The 17,127-nt window shown below is 40.4% G+C and overlaps 1 protein-coding gene across 2 annotated transcripts in view; it reads left to right on the top strand.

Moving 5' to 3' along the window:
• Akr1d1 (aldo-keto reductase family 1 member D1) overlaps positions 1-15,664 on the top strand; it is a 38,492-nt gene extending 22,828 nt beyond the window's left edge. For both annotated transcript variants that reach the window (XM_032905221.1, XM_032905220.1), the window contains 3 exons: positions 29-194; positions 13,329-13,411; positions 15,622-15,664. In XM_032905221.1, coding sequence (XP_032761112.1) covers positions 29-194; positions 13,329-13,411; positions 15,622-15,664 — 292 coding nt within the window. The remainder of the gene's footprint in view (positions 1-28; positions 195-13,328; positions 13,412-15,621) is intronic.
• The last annotated feature ends 1,463 nt before the right edge of the window (positions 15,665-17,127 follow it).

Below are 17,127 nucleotides of genomic sequence, written 5' to 3'. Positions count from 1 at the left end.
TATTTTCTTCTCTCCCCTCCTCCTCAAGGGTGAATGTATCTTCTCCACCCTTGTTAAAGGATGAACTCCTAACCTTGCTGGGGAAAAAGTACAATAAGACACAAGCTCAAATTGTGTTGCGTTTCGACATCCAGCGAGGGTTGGTTGTCATCCCTAAAAGCACTACCCCTGAAAGGATCAAAGAAAACTTTCAGGTAAGAGAACTACCTTCAGACATGCAGAAAGATGGTGCTGTCTGTCTGACACCCCTGGAATGTCCTTGAACGTTGTGATGACCCTCAACTAGCACAGCATCAATCTCATGCCTGTCCCTTGTGTGTCCTGCAGGTCAAACACTCCCCTGCCTGTGTAACTCCCACCAACACACTCCAGACATACTTGTAGACTAAAAGTAGACTTTCTCTAACCACTTCCACTTCTCTTTTCCTGTTTACAGGCAACCTCTAGAAAAGGAGATCTCGTCTCAATTCACTTCTCCTATTTTAGATCCATTAAAACTGAACTCTCACCCTGGCGGTCTATGTGGGCAGCTTTTCTCAGGGTCACCAGGGACTTCTGTGTGAGCAGATCTGGGACTCCATCCTCAGTCAGTGAGGGGTCACGGCTTTCATCCACATTTAGTCTAGTTGACTGTTCTCCCTCTTGGAACATTTGCTCTGACAGGAAACGATATGATATGGAGGTTTTGAGAAGAAAAGCAAGCACTTGGGTGGTTGATGTGCATTTCTGAGAGGGTCAAATGCAGTCCACGCTGGCCTCAAACCTTCTGTGTAGCTAAGGGTGGCTTTGAACTCTTGAAGTTTCTCCCTCCACCTTCCAAGTTCTGAGGCTACAGGCATGATTACCTGGCAGTTAATTTAATTTTATAGTATGAAATCTCTACTCATGTAAAATAATTTGTGCCATGAAATAAAAGAGACCACAGAAAAATCAATCCACACTGAACAAAGGAAAATAGCGATTAGAAACAACACAGAAAGGGAGAATTCAAAAGCTCATCTTAAGGGGTTGGGGATGTAGCTCAGTGGTAGAGCGCTTGCCTAGCAAACGCAAGGCCCTGGGTTCGGTCCCCAGCTCCGAAAAAAAGAAAAAAACAAAAAACAAAAAAACAAAAGCTAATCTTAAGTTAAAAACCAAAATTTACAAAAATAAGTGCACTTATGGCAAACTTAGGTTCTGGTTACTTATGCATACTGACTCCTAGAAGAAACAGAATCAGTGCTGGTTTTTTTTTTTTTTAAAGACACTTGACTGAATGATAGCACAGCACAGAAGCCTGCATTACATAGAGTCTTTTATAGAATGATCCTAGAAAGAACATTTTCATCTGAAAAGGTACTTTAATTTTGGCTGTTCTTTTCTTCCAATTAGATATAGAGATAGATATTTGTTGCAGTTTCCTCTCTAACCCGAATTGGCCCGTACAAAGAAAACACAACTCAATTAATGTGAAAACAATCCAGCGTCTAGATTTGGCAGATCCACCCTACACTGTCCTATTCTTAGCTCCCAAATCTCTCATCCCTTGCACCTTTTATTTGCCAAGTCTCCAGCTTCTTCTTCTGTCACGACGACTCTCTCCTCGCTTCTTCTCTTTCTCCTCCCCTGATTCCTCTAACTTTTCTCAGTTCCCCATCCTCTGTTCAACAGTCCCTTTTCCACCTATCTTCCTTACTCCTCTCCCAACTCTCTCTCCACTGTTTAATCCCCTCCCCCTTGCTCAGGTTCTACTGGCTCAACTGTCACCAACTGTCAACTCTCACCCTATTCTCTGATTCTAATCCCCCTCTCACTCCCGACTTTTCCCTCTGTCCAAATCTCACGCTCTTGCCTTTATTTAACAAATTCAGAGAAAATTTCAAGGCAAACCACAACATTTCCCCCATTTTGTCCAGTTAAAAAACCTTTTCCCAATACATATGTGAACTAAGTATTATTATTACCATTCTGCAATTTATAAAACTAACAATACACTCATCACCCAGTCCATCAATTTTGTTCATTAACCATGTCATCTATACTAAAAACTATACTTGACTATATCCTGGTTCTAGATCCTATGCCACCCTAAAACTACTCTAACAGATTTATCATCTTTCTCAATACTAAACCGTTTGGGTTGTCTATGAGACTACTAGTCTCCAACCACATCAGAAATCCAAGAATGATTAATATTACCTGAAAATATAGGAAGCACAAAACATGGCTTCCAAGCTTAGCCAATTTATAGAGACTGCTGATCACCTGGACAGTCCCCTTATTCCTTAATATGCCGGAGCATCAGTCTTCAGCCTTCTGGCCCAGGATCATCTGACACACCTTAGTAATGCAGATTTTGAAGGGCTGATCACCCTGCCTTGGCAGAGATTATCAGTCGACTATTCTGCATAATTTGTCCCTTTCTGGACAGTGTTTTGTCTGTAGATGAATTGAAGCAATTTGTTCAGTGGCTGTGTCACCACGATTTGAGCAACTCCATTGATGCCCAATTTCTTCTTCGAGTCTAAGGGGTCCTGTCAGGGGCAGACAAGTCTCTAGTCAAATGATCCAGATGAAGAAATGTCCATAAACGGGTTATTCTTTGGACTTCTGATGCCCTTGAAGATTTCCTATCTACACAGGCATTTCTGAACTGTTAAGCATAGAATACCGTTGGCCCTCTCTAATCGAAGTATTTACAAAACCCATCTAAACTGACTTAGAACCATGACTTTGCTATCTGACCTTTAGCTGGTACTGGTTAATCAACTAAAAATAATGTATAATAGCAGTTATAGGACTGGGTCTAAGACTTGTATTCTTAGATGCATAGTGGAGGCACAATGCTTATGTTAAAGTAGCAATATTAATCTCAATTATAAATCAATAAGAAAGTATACCAATGAAAACCTCGCATTTGTGTAAAATGCATTCTATACCAATGAAAAGATTGTAGCTTCAACTTTGTATCAATTACAAACATTTCTATCAATGTAAAATATAGCTGTAAAATTTTGTTTAAGAGTAAGTTTGTCAATCTATCCCTGTTTGTCTATTTCTCTAACTTCTATGTATTACTATATCACCCCCCCTTTTTTTTTAACTAAGAAGGATACAAAAAAAGAAAGGAAAGGTAGCAATCCCTGAGTTTAAATTCTCTAGTTCCCCCTGCCCAAAGCTACATTTGTATTGTATCCCTTAAAAGAAAACATATCCACAGTTCTTAAAATAACCAGAACCATCCACCCCTGGGACGATGATCTTCCTTGTCTGCTTCCAGCTGAATTGGGGCGAAGAATTCCCTTCTGGGGCCCAAGGGGAATTAGGAAAAGTTGGCTTTGTCGAAGTAGAGCTAGCCGGGATTTGCCTGCCAGTCATTCTGTGCTGAGAAAGTTCATCGCTTAGCTGATCTCTTGACTATGACAGTCTGAAGGGCTGGATAAGTAAGATGGCCATTCTGGAAAAGTTCTGAAAGCAAGCCTTTAAATGAAGCAGCTTCAGTGTAATTGAGGGAGAATCAAACACGAAGTTGGACTGGAAGGTCCCGGAATCTCAGCATCCCAGAGTGTGGATCATTTCAGGGCTGTCTTTCTCTTCTTTCATCCTGCAGCACACAAAACTTTACAAGCATTATATAGTTCTATAAGCGCATTCACATGGAGTAAGCAGGGTGCACAGTTTAGTAAATAAGGATCAACAAAGAAAGGTGACTACCTTTCTTCAGGTTAATCATATAATCAAACCGTAACATAATTTTGTAATACATGTATGTATTACAAGTTATGAGAAATTCATACTCAAAATGTTACTGGCTGTTTATAGACATTTTAGTCTCAGCCAGTTCATACACGGAGACCTAAACATCCTCATATATACATTACCTATTTGTTGATTGTCTTAGTCTCCCTTTTCTTCTGTGTTGCCAAGGACTTCAGGAGGTCTCCCCTTGTCATTTCTGATTTTTATCAGCTTGGAAGGAACCCACAGCTTTTCTTCTCCTGTAGAAACATAGGCATAACCCCTTCCCCAGCGTAACACATTTCCCATTTTCCATTCTGACGTCAGAATATCCTTAATATAAACAGGCTGGTTTAGTTCAGTAGTCTTTTCCACAGTCCAATGTCTTTCAGCAGCTGTGCTGTTTTGTTCATCAGCATTTAAAAAATTTAAGGTTAATAAAGCACTATGTAGCCTATCTCTGGGAGTTTTTGTTGCCCCCTTTTGCCTGTTAAGCATCTCCTTTAGACTTCGGTTAGATCTCTCCACAATCGCTTGTCCTGTAGGATTGTGTGGTATACCTGTAACATGTTTTATATTATAATATTCAAAGAAGCGCTTAATCTTGTTAGAGATATATGCTGGACCATTGTCCATTTTAATTTGTATGGGTATTCCCATTATAGCCATAACTTCTAACAAATGTGTAATTACAGAATCGGCCTTTTCTGATGCTAAGGCAGTTGCCCATTGAAATCCTGAATATGTATCTATAGTATGGTGTATGTATTTCAGCTTACCAAACTCTGTAAAATGGAGAACATCCATTTGCCAAATTTCATTTCTTTGGGTGCCCTTAGGGTTAGTTCCTGTAGGCAATGGAGTTTGATTATATAACGAGCAAGTAGGACATTGCTTCACAATCTCCTTGGCTTGTTGCCAAGTGATAGAAAATTCTTTCTTTAAGCCTTTGCTGTTAACATGGTGTTTTTTATGGAATTTGAAGCATCTAGTACACTTCCTATCAGTAGCTGGTCAATTTCATTATTACCTTTGCCAGAGGGCCTGGCAGACCTGTATGGGATCTTATGTGTGTTATATATAGTGGGTAACTCCTATTTCTGATCTTTTGTTGTAGCTGAATAAATAGTGATGTCAATTCAGAATAATCCTGAATAAGTTCCGCAGTCTCTATGTGCAAAACAACCCTTTCTGTATATTGAGAGTCAGTTACTATATTAAGAGGCTCTTGAAAATCTGACAACACCATGAGTATTGTATACAATTCAGATTTTTGAACTGACTTATAGGGACTCTCAGTCACCTTGTTTACATTTTCTGATTTATATCCTGCCTTTCCTGACTTACTGGCATCAGTGTAAAATGTAGGGCTCCAGATATTGGAGTTCCTTTTATTATATGAGGAGGATCCAGTTAGTTTTTATGAACTGAAGTCGCTTGCTTTTAGGGTATTTGTTGTTAATGTCTCCTAAGAAGTTACTGCATGCTCTTTGCCAATGTTCATTTTGTACCCACAAAGAGGCAATTTCTGTATTAGTAAAAGGTACCACAATTTCAGCCGGATCCATTCCAAGTAATTGTCGAAGTCTCAATTTTCCTTTAAGTATCAATTTAGAGACCTTCTCAATGTAGGTTTTCAGTTTCTTACTCTGTTTATGTGCTAAAAATATCCATTCTAAGATATAATCTTCCCTCCGCATGAGAATTCCTGTAGGGGAATGAGTAGAGGGTAAGATGACTAATATGTAGGCCATTTTTGGATCAATACGATCTAGATGTGTGTCCTGCAATTTCCTTTCTACCAAAGCTAGCTCTTTCTCAGCCTCAGCTGATAGTTTCCTTGGGCTATTTAAATCTTTATCGCCTTGTAACGTTTGAAATAAATTGCTCAACTCTTGAGTGGTCAAGCCAATCACAGGCCTCAACCAGTTAATATCTCCCAGTAGTTTCTGAAAATCATTAAGTGTCCTTAATTGATTTCTTTTGATTTGCACCTTTTGTGGCCTAATCCTTTGTAGACTTATTTTATACCCTAGATAATTAATAGAATCTCCTCTTTGTATTTTCTCAGGGGCGATTCGTAATCCCCAGCATGGTAAGGTTTTTTTTACTTCATCAAACATTCTTTCTAGGATATTTATATCTGAATCAGACAATATGATGTCATCCATGTAATGATAAATAATAGATTGGGGAAATTTTTTGTGAATTATCTCTAATGGCTGCTGTACAAAATATTGACACAAGGTAGGGCTATTTAACATTCCTTGTGGCAGGACTTTCCATTGATATCTTTTTATGGGGCGACCTCTATTAAGGGTAGGCACTGAAAAGGCAAACCTTTCCTTATCGCCTTCATGTAGAGGAATAGTGAAAAACAATCTTTTAAGTCAATCACTATAATAGGCCACTCCTTAGGCAACAAAGAAGGCAGTGGGATCCCAGGCTGCATGGAACCCATCGGCTGAATAATCTTATTAATTGCTCTGAGATCTGTCAACACCCTCCATTTGCCAGAACGTTTTTTAATGACAAATACTGGAGAATTCCAAGGGCTGGTGGACTCCTCTATATGCTGAGCCTCCAGCTGCTCCTGGACTAGCTGTTCTAATGCCTGTAGTTTTTCTTTTGTCATAGACCACTGATCAATCCAGATGGGTTGGTCAGTCAGCCAATTTAGTGGCAAGGCTGTTGTTGTCTTAACAGCAGTGGCTCCTTGGGGTAGCACTAAATTGTCAGCCTCTGCTGTATCTTGATTATGGACAGCTTGGACAGTCTCTAACTGTCCTTGATAACATTCCCTGACTAATTTAAAGTTTTTATTAGGAGCCTGATGAATTTCAGGGCCAGAACCTGAAACTGAGGGGATATTAATTTGAGTTTTCCACTGCTGTAGTAGATCTCTTCCCCAAAAGTTAATGGCTATATCAGCCACATATGGCCTTAATTTTCCTACCTGACCTTCTGGTCCTATACATTTAAGCCACCTGGTGCTTTGTTTTATTTGGGATAAAGTGCCAACACCTTGAAACTGTATATCTACTCCTTGAAGTGGCCAACTAGTGAGCCAAGATTTTGGAGAGATGATGGTAACATCTGCTCCAGTGTCAACCATTCCTTCAATTTCGATATTGTCTACCAGTATTTTTAGTTTTGGCCTTTGGTCCTCTATAGACGTTAGCCAAAATATTCGTTTTTTGCTCCCCTTGAGGTTTTTGGAATTGTCCATAGGACTTCCCTCAGCCTCCTTTGGTTCTAGAGTATCTATTTTTGAAGTCTTGCTGTTTAATTGTTCTGAGGAGGAGAACTCTCCCTGCCTGGTATTGGGGCCTGCAAGAGGCCCCCCTGGGGAGTTTTTTGGCAGGATCGCCCCATCTGTCTGTTATTGCTTTACACTCCTTAGTCAAATGTCCACCTCTGCCACATCTTTTGACACATTCTAGGGACAGCCCCTTTTGGTATTACTTTGGTTTTTTCTTAGTAATATCTGAGATGACCCTGCTCACCACAATTAAAAACATTTGAAATCTTGGGTCATCTCTAGCTGTCCAGTGGCAGCTTCTCCCTATCACAGTAGTATCAGGAGAACAAGATCCAACATCAGCTGTATATCTAATCCACTCATCTATTGGTTCTTACCTTTCCTTTATTTGTCTAATTACTTCCCTGCATTTGGTATTTGCATTTTCAAAGGCTAAAGACTCAATTATCGCCTTTCTTGCTGCTGAATCTGATACACTCCTTTCCACAGCTGAGGTAAGCCTTTGTAAAAAGTCAGGGAAGGTTTCTTTAGGACCTTGTATGACTTGAGTGAATGTTTCAAGTCTTTTCCCTGATTCTGCGACTTTGTCCCAGGCCTTTAAGGCTGACAATTGACACCATGACAGAGTTTCTTCATCATATATAGCCTGCACCTCTACTTCAGCAAAGCGGCCTTCACCAAGCAGTTGATCTGTGAAAATCTCTCTGCCCCTAGCTCTATTTTGTCTTGCTATCTCCCTTACTTCTTCTCTCCACCACGAAATCCATTGTAAATTTTCAGCAGGCTCTAGAATTGCTCTTACCATATCTTTCCAGTCTTGGGGGATTACTCTATTTTTAATAGCCCAAGAAATCAAGATTTGTTTTACAAATGGTGAATGCATTCCAAAATTAGATTACGCTTTCCTTTAAATTTCCTTAATTCTAACACATCCATGGGTTGCCATTCAAATTCTTCATAACCCTGTGGATGATCATCGTTTGGAGGCCTTTGTTGTACACTAACTGGATAGACTAAAGTTTGTTTCCTAATAACCTTAGGTTGGCTTTCCCTAATTTTATCTTTTGTCTCTACCTGAGTTTTTTCTTTAGTTGTAATTTTAAATTCCTCTCTTAAAGTCTGTACCCATGCTTCATATTTCTCCTTCTGTCTTTCCCCCTGTTCCTTGAGTTCCTGAATTCTCTGTTCAAGGCTTTGCTTCCACACTTTGAATTTTTCTTTATATTGTACTTCTAATAATTTGTTATCCATTATCTTTTGATTGATTAATTTTAAAAAGTTATTCTCTAAGTCTTGCTTCCAAACCTCATTACTTTCTCTCTGCTGTTCAGTATGATCTGTGAGCTGTTGTATGTTCTGTTCTAACATCCTTTCTAGTTCCTGTCTACCACTTTCATTTTCATCTTTCTGTCTCTTATTCTGATCTATAATTTCCTGTGTCTTCAATTCTAGTGTTCCTTCTAGGCTACATTGCCAAGATTTAATTTTCTCTTTCTGTTGTTCATGTTGTTCCATAATTACCTGTATCTTCTGTTCTAAGGCTAGAAATTTGCTATTTAGGGCCTTGTCTTTTGAGAAGATATAGTAAATCAGAAGAATGAATATTGTAATATTGGTAAATGATAAAGTGTCTTTTTTTTAAAATTTATAACTGTTAGACTATTTAAAATATCATGTTATAAGGTCTAAAAGATATTTATTGTGTTTTTTATTTTTAAGTATTAAAAAGTTATATATCTCTTTTATATCAAAGTAGTATCTGATCTGAAGCCCCTTGTATCTTTTTTTCCCTCCGCTTCAGAATACGTGTAGTCTTTTTGATTTTTTGTAGACCCCTTAGACCTAGTCAATTTTTAATCTATTAGTATTTTTGTCTAGATCTCTATCAGAGCCCTATTTTGGGGTTGAGAGGGAAGTAAACTTTTATCTCAGGTTAGTTGAGTTTTAATGGATTTGTTGGGCGCCAATTGTTGCAGTTTCCTCTCCAACCCGAATCGGCCCGTACAAAGAAAACACAACTCAATTAATGTGAAAACAATCCAGCGTCTAGATTTGGCAGATCCACCCTACACTGTCCTATTCCTAGCTCCCAAATCTCTCATCCCTTGCACCTTTTATTTGCCAAGTCTCCAGCTTCTTCTTCTGTCACGACGACTCTCTCCTCGCTTCTTCTCTTTCTCCTCCCCTGATTCCTCTAACTTTTCTCAGTTCCCCATCCTCTGTTCAACAGTCCCTTTTCCACCTATCTTCCTTACTCCTCTCCCAACTCTCTCTCCACTGTTTAATCCCCTCCCCCTTGCTCAGGTTCTACTGGCTCAACTGTCACCAACTGTCAACTCTCACCCTATTCTCTGATTCTAATCCCCCTCTCACTCCTGACTTTTCCCTCTGTCCAAATCTCACGCTCTTGCCTTTATTTAACAAATTCAGAGAAAATTTCAAGGCAAACCACAACAGATATTTATAGATACATAGACATATTGATATGTTACTACACCTGCCAAAGTAGGCTTTTAAACCCGGTCTTGTTCTTATTTGGGAAACACTGCATCTATAATTAGAATAAATCTTCAAGTCTTCTCTCATTATTGATTTCATGAAGCCTGTGATCTCACAAGACCTGCTGTAGTTTGTCAGTAGGATCCACAGTAGGGCCACAGAGTGGGGCCTACTGCGTAAAAAGTAAATCCATGGGGGGGTTGGGGATTTAGCTCAGTGGTAGAGCGCTTGCCTAGCAAGCGCAAGGCCCTGGTTCGGTCCCCAGCTCTGAAAAAAAAAAAAAAAAAAAAAAAGTAACAATTAAAAAAAGTAAATCCATGGAAGGACTCCTTTTTTGAGCTATTGGTTTGTGTGGCACTGGGTTTAATGTAGTTAAAGCGTTTAATATTTTTAGGTGTTTTGTTCTATTTTATGTAAGTCGGGGTTTTGCCTGCATGCTCACATGTGCACTGCCCGCATACCTGGTGCCTGCAGATGCCAGAAGAAGATGTCAGATCCCCTAGAATTGAAGTCAAAGGTGGCTGTAAGCCAGCACGTGGGTGTTGGGAATCGAACGTCAATATCTGGGTAATAAATAATCAAAGAAAAGAATTCTTTGAAAACAGTCAGAAATGATCTGGAGAGGAGCCATTAGTTAAGTGTATTTAATGTATCCTGTGAAAGGTAAATAAATAAAAAGTAAGGCTTTATCTTTATCTTCATAGGATGGATCATGAGGACCACTAATACGTAAGTAAAGGAAGGGAGTTACACCACATCTGCACACCGTACTTTCTCCTAACGCCAAGCAGGGTAGTGAGTGAATAGGAGCCGCCCACTTTCCATCCCATATGTGTCTATTATCCTATAGCAGTGCCGGTTTACAAAGAGCATGGGCTTACAGATTGCTTACACAGTCATAAGTTATAAACAGATAAACTCTACAGATTTTAGTGAAAATAAAGATATTAAATGCTGATACAGACTAATTTTAAAACAAGAACATAAAGTATAAAAGGTAGGAAAAAAATAAAAGCAGGCTAGCGAGATGGTTCAGTGGCTAAAGGCTAAAGACAAAACTTTCATCACTTAAAAAAAAACCTCGTAGGAGGTGCACATGGTAGCCCAAACTTTTGTCTTTTTTTTTTTTTTTTTTTTTTTTTCGGAGCTGGGGACCGAACCCAGGGCCTTGTGCTTGCTAGGCAAGCGCTCTACCACTGAGCTAAATCCCAACCCCTAGCCCACACTTTTAATCTCTGTACTCGGAAGGCAGAGGCAGACAGATCTCTGTGTTTGAAGCCAGCCTGGTCTACAAAGTAAGTTCCAAGACGGCCAGGGTTACACAGAGAAACACAGCCTCAAAAACAAAAACAAACTAACAAACAAATGTCCAATTCCGAGGAGCCACAGGGTGGAAGGAGAGAACCAGTTTCCACAAGTTATCTTCTGACTTCCCCAGGAACACAAGTACACACTAGATAAACAAATGGGAGGAACACAAAGAGAAAAATAATTGTAACAACCCCCTAGAAAGATGTTTTGAACGAGAAAGAAGCTTCAAGAGTGGTGCACACCTGCCATCCCAGGAGGGAAGTTTGTCAGGTAGAGACCAGCCCCAGATACCCAGCATGTTCCAGACCAGCTTGAACTACAAAGCAAGACGTCAATGTTGTTGTTGTTGTTGTTGTTGTTGTTGTTGTTATTATTATTATTATTGTTAAAAGAATAAGCAAGTTTATCCTTTTTAAAAATTCTTCTCTCATACATTCCATGCCAACCGCAGTTTGCCTTCCCTGCCCCGCAGCCCCTGTCCCCATGCCTCCCATCTCCCTCAGATCAAACCCTTCTCCTCCCTTCAGTGAAGAACTGGCCTCCCAGGGACATCAACCAGACACGGCAAAACAAGCTACAACAAGACCAGAAACATACCGTCACATCAAAGCTGGGCAAGGCACCCCAGTAGGAGAAAAGGGTCCCTCAAGTAGAGAAAAGGGTCAAGGTTAGCCCCCACTCCCACTGTTAGGATTTCCATAAGAACACCAAACTACTCACCCATACCATACGTAGAGGATCTAGGTCAGAGCCACACAGTCTCCCTGTTCTCTTCAAGTTCTCATGAGTTCCAGTCAGCTGATTCGGTGGGCTTTGTTCTCTTGGAGTCCTTGACTCCTCTGGTTCCTCCGATCCTTCCTCCCTTTATCTGTAGGACTTATGGAGCTCTGCCTGTTTGGCTGTGGGACGCTGCATCTGCTCCTGTCAGTTGCTGGATGAAGTCTCTCTGGGTTTGTTTGTTTGTTTGTTTGTTTGTTTGTTTGCTTGTTTATAGGACAATTCTGCTAGGCTCCGGTCCCAGCACCCTCTGCTGGCGGGAGAATCTGTAGGTCGAAGATTTTTGTGGCTGTGTTGGTGTCCCCATCCCTCTACTTGAGGCCTTGCCTGGTTACAGAAGACGGCTAGTTCAGGCTCCGTGTCCCCCATCACTAGGAGCCTTAGCTAGGGTTTCTCTCACAGATTCCATAGAATTTCCATTGCGCTTGATCCACCGCACCCCTGGAATGCTTCCCAATTACAATCATTTCTCCCAGTATATTCTCCCTCTCCACTTCTGATCCCTCTCGTTCCTAACCCCACTTTTCCTTAGTTAATCCCAGGGAATCTATTCTATTTCCCCTTCCCAGGGAGATTCTTGTGCCCCTCCACCTTTAAGCTCTCTTTGTTACTTAACCTGCCTGGATCTGTGGACGGTAGCATGATTGTCGTTAAATTTATAGGTAACACCCACTTACAAGTGGGCGCATACCAAGTTTGTCTTTCTGGGGCTGGGTTACCTCACTCAGAATGATTTTTTCTTCTAGTTCCATCCATTTGCCTGCAAATTTCATGATGCCGTTGTTTCTAACAGATGATTAATACTCCATTGTGTAAATGCACCACATTTTCTTTATCCATTCTTCAGTTGAAGGACACTTGGGTTGTTTCTAGTTTCTGACTATTAAAAAAAAAAAAAAAAAAAACTGCTGTGAACATAGTTGAGCAAGTGTCCTTATGATAGGATGGAGCAGCCTTTGGTTATAAGACCAGGAGTGGGGTAACTAGATCTTGAGGTAGATCAATTTCCAACTTTCTGAGAGACTGCCATGTTGATTTCCAAAGTGGCTGTACAACCCTTGGTCCACAACCTTGCTGGCATGAGCTTCACTCATGGTTTTTAATCTTAGACATTCTGGCAGCTGTGAAATGGAATTCCAATAAGAAAAAACAGCAGCCCACAGAATGGGAAAAGATCTTCAACTCCACATCTGACAGAGGGCTAATACCCAAAACATACAAAGAATTCAAGAAACTAGACATCAACAAACTAAATAACCCAATTAAAAAAAAAAAAAAACAGGTACAAAGCTAAACAGAGACTTATCAACAGAGGAATCCAAATGGCTAAGAAACACAAAGAAATGTTCAACATTCTTGGCTATCAGGGAGATGCAAATGAAAAGAATAATCAGATTTAAAGGCTAGAAAATATGGGTTTTTTTTTCCAGTGTTTAAGGTCAAGAATAGTCAAGAATTTAAAAAACCCAATGTTTTAAATAAAAAATGAAAATTCTTCACATGTGGGACAGTTTTAAATGCTCACTCTTCAGTAAGTTTGAGCGGTCCCAAGCAAAAGTGGCAAAGGTCAGAGCAGAAGATCAAGCTGCCCCACACCCTCCCCTTCGATGCACCACACACACACACATACAGGAACCCAGCTCTCTCAGACACTCACAGAGACACTGGCTCTTTCACAAAGAGCCTCATCCGAGGCTCTCCCTTACTGTCTCCACTCCCTGACTCATCTTCACAAACGTTGTCTTCTATTTCCACTATTTAGATCTTTGACTTCTCTCTCACCGAAGAAGAAATGAAGGACATTGAAGCCTTGAATAAAAACGAGCGCTTTGTGGAGATGCTCATGTAAGTGTCCTAGGGTCACTAGTCAGGCAGTGCTTGTCACATGTTAACAATAAGGCTCCTGGGAACCCTCACCTGTGCCCATAGAAACACCAGGATGAGGAATGAGCAGGGTGTTCTGAATGTCTGCCACTTAGGTAAAGACATGACGTGGAGACAAGGAGGATTAACCCTTCATGCAACACCTGTTAGAGCAACAACACAAATTCTGAAATTACACTGCTTATATCTAACTAAAACTCAAAGCAAAACCCAAGTTAGAGTAAATTCCTTTTTAAAAAATTCTGAGAGGCCTGCTTGTGTAGTAGTAGAAAGAGTGTCAGGTTGTGAACCAAGAACCTAGAGTTTAAGTCAAATATTTTCTTGCCTGTAAGATTCAGAGCTTTGGGGCTGGGAAGATGGCTCAGTGGTTAAGAATACTTGATGCTCTTTAGAAGACCTGGGTTCAGTTCCCGCCACCCATATCAGGCAGCCCACAATCACCAATAACTCCAGTTCCAAGGGAGTTACTGGTCTGTAAAGGTCTGCAGTGCACATAAGTTCACACCCACACAATACCCCAAAACAGGACTAAATTAATAAACCGAGCACAGTAGTACATACCTTAAATCCCAGCCTTCAGGAGGCAGAAGCAAGTGGATCCCTGTGAGTTCAAGGCTAGCTTGTTCTACCCAGTGAGTTCCAGGCCAGCCAGAAATGCATACTGAAGACACTTCTTTCAAAAAATAAATGCATAAATGAATAGAGCTGGAGAGATGGCTCAGTGGCTAAGAGCACTGGTTGCTCTTCCAGAGATCCTGAGTTCAATTATCAGCATCTACATGGTGTCTAATAATCGTCTGTGACTTTAGTTCTCAGGACACCCTCTTCTGACTTCACCAGGTACTAGGCATGCATGTGGTGCAGAGAGATACATGAAGCCAAAACACCTATGCACATACAAATAATGAAATAAATCTCATAAAAAATAAATGATTCAGAGCTTCAAGCTCTGCCTATCAGCTAGCCATCTTTTCTGAGACTTTACCACATACCATATACAGATGTCTCCCAAGACACTGTTCCCTAAACACTGCAGGTCTTTTAAATTAAAACCAGTGCGGCTTATACACAGATAGCCAACTGTGTATATGTATGCACACGTTTTGTTACGATTTTGATTTCTCAAATCACGTTGGTAGTAACTTCATTTGGTCTTCTCTTTAAGCAATGAGTTAGGTAGCACCCATTAAGATAAATGCTTAGAGTTAGAATTGATCTCATCACTTCATGAGTCGGAAAGTATTTTGGATGTACTAGTATTGATTTTCTGAATTACTGTAATAAAGCCGCTCCTGGATGTGAGTTTTCCAGGGAGGACACTGCTTGGCATCAAAACATACCACCCAGCCTCAGAACACATGAAAAAAAATGCAAGCACACATAATATCTTACTGGAAACTAAACCATAGTTAATCAATATCTCCAGAAGATATGTCACTTCTACTCACAAGTATCGTTAAATGAAGAAATAATATGGGCCTAACATTCTATTGATTTTTCTTTTACTAAAACATTTCAGAATTTACATTTGAAATACTAATATCAATTTTAACAATATTAGGGGAAAGTGACTCATTCTTCAGAAAAAAATTAGAAAATCAACAAAGCGATATGAAGATTAAGCTCCATTGATTTATGGAAAAAACTGTGTCTTCGAAGGGAAATGAGCTATGCCTCCTCTCAGATGCTGTTTTGTTGAACTGTACCGTTGGAAAGCAATGTTTATTTTATATTTTTGTAGTTCTTGCAGAAAGCTATGTTGTCTACATTCCATGATAGACATACACACACTGCAGACTGGTGTAGATACTCTTACCTTTGTTATTTAAAAATTAGGGTCATCATCGTCATTGTCATGGTCATTATTGTAACAGTACAAGATAGGGTCATTATCATCCCCACCCTCATTACAAACAGTAACACTTTGAATGCAAGTACAGGCCGGAAGTCTCTCATCTTCTTTTGTTGTGAATGAAGTGATTAGCCACAATTAACTTTTCCATGCCTACCTATTGTGTGAATCATCATGGAAAGGTGCTGGCTTAAGGGGAAATGAGAAGGAAGTACAAGGGGGAGTGATAGGGAAAGGAGTGGAAACAAGACATAAGGATGCTGGTAACACAGCCGTGCCACCATTAAACTGTCTTCTTCTTGTGGGGTTGTCTTGGCAGGTGGAGTGATCATCCTGAATACCCATTTCATGACGAATACTGAACATGGAAATTTCTTCAGTGGAGTTTTTTTGTCTTTCATTCGGGATCTTGAGTTGATTAATCCCCTCCAGACGTAGAAATAAATGGGGTCTTGCTATCTTCACATTAAGTTGAGCAGAATACACCATGCTTAACTTGTGTATAGTATTAATTCAACTTAGCTCTGATGAAGAGAAGATTTAAATATATCTAAATAGTTTGTTGGAAAATGCTTTACTAGTATCTTTAGCTCAATGTCTTCTAGATTGTTGATGGAAATTACCAAACTTTACTTCAAAAATAACAAAATATATAAAATACAAAATACAATATAAAATATAAAATACAAAAATATAAAAACAGGTTCTAACCCAGGAGTCTGAGACTACCATAGAGAGTCTGATTTGTTTAGCATTTAGCAGGACAACAAAGACGTTGGCATGCTTCCAGGTGCTGACCATAACCATGACCCAAACAAGGTCATGGACACAAGATGGACACAGCCAAGACACAAATCCACATACCAATATTAATGCACCTTGAGTATAGACAGAACTGGAAGTCTAGAAAGTCCTAAAGAAGAACATAAAGCAGGATGTCCCGGGGCTAGAGGTTCTCACTGGAGTACTTGCCTGGCAGACTGGAGACCCAGGGTGAGGGTGTGGGTGAGGACTATCAGCAAAGCCATAACAATTCTGTTTTTATCCTTTGTTTCCATCCAGTGTGCCCATTCAGCTTTTAATATGCTTGAAGGACAGACAGTTACCGATTCCTTCTTAAATTGTTTTTGTTCAGGGCAGTGGGGAATTGAGACAGGGTCTCAGGTAGTCTGCTCATGTAGCTGCTTACAAACTTGCTGTGCAGCTGAGACCAGTTTTGAATTCTGAACCCCTGGTCTTGAAAGGAAAATTATACAGATTTAAGGTTTAAAAATATGAAGTTAAAAGAGTATGTTTCAAAATTCACAACCTCAGGACTAAACACTGTGAAAAGCAAGTCCAGGCAGCCCCGCCCTGCCGCTAGAACTAACAGACCATAAAAGGAAAGGAATGCAGAACAGACCAGGAGTACCGGATCTGACTCACAGGCCACCTGGCAGGAAGAGATAAGCCCCCAGCCCCCGACATCCAGGACGCCCCAAACCTGCCAATGTGTGTAGCTATACCTTATTACCTCATCATGTGAAATAGCCAATCATATGTGAACATGTCTATGTGCCTCGTTTGAATCCACCAATCCCTGTAACTATGCATCTGCTTCTGTACGACCGCTTCTGCTTCCCAATCCCTATAAAAGCCCCATGCTGGAGCTGCTGGGCCTGCAAGTCCTCCGAAGAGACTGTGTGCCCGATGGTACCTGTGTTTTCCAATAAACCCTCTTGCTGATTGCATGCGAGTGGACTCGGCTTGGTCATTGGGCGCTTGGGACTCCTCCTGAGGGAAAGGTCCTCTCCGGGGGTCTTTCATTATGGGGGCTCGTCCGGGA

The sequence above is a fragment of the Rattus rattus genome, chromosome 6, assembly GCF_011064425.1.
Source record: "Rattus rattus isolate New Zealand chromosome 6, Rrattus_CSIRO_v1, whole genome shotgun sequence".
In the NCBI taxonomy this organism is placed as follows: Eukaryota; Metazoa; Chordata; class Mammalia; order Rodentia; family Muridae; genus Rattus; species Rattus rattus.
This window is presented reverse-complemented; position numbering and strand designations above follow the sequence as displayed.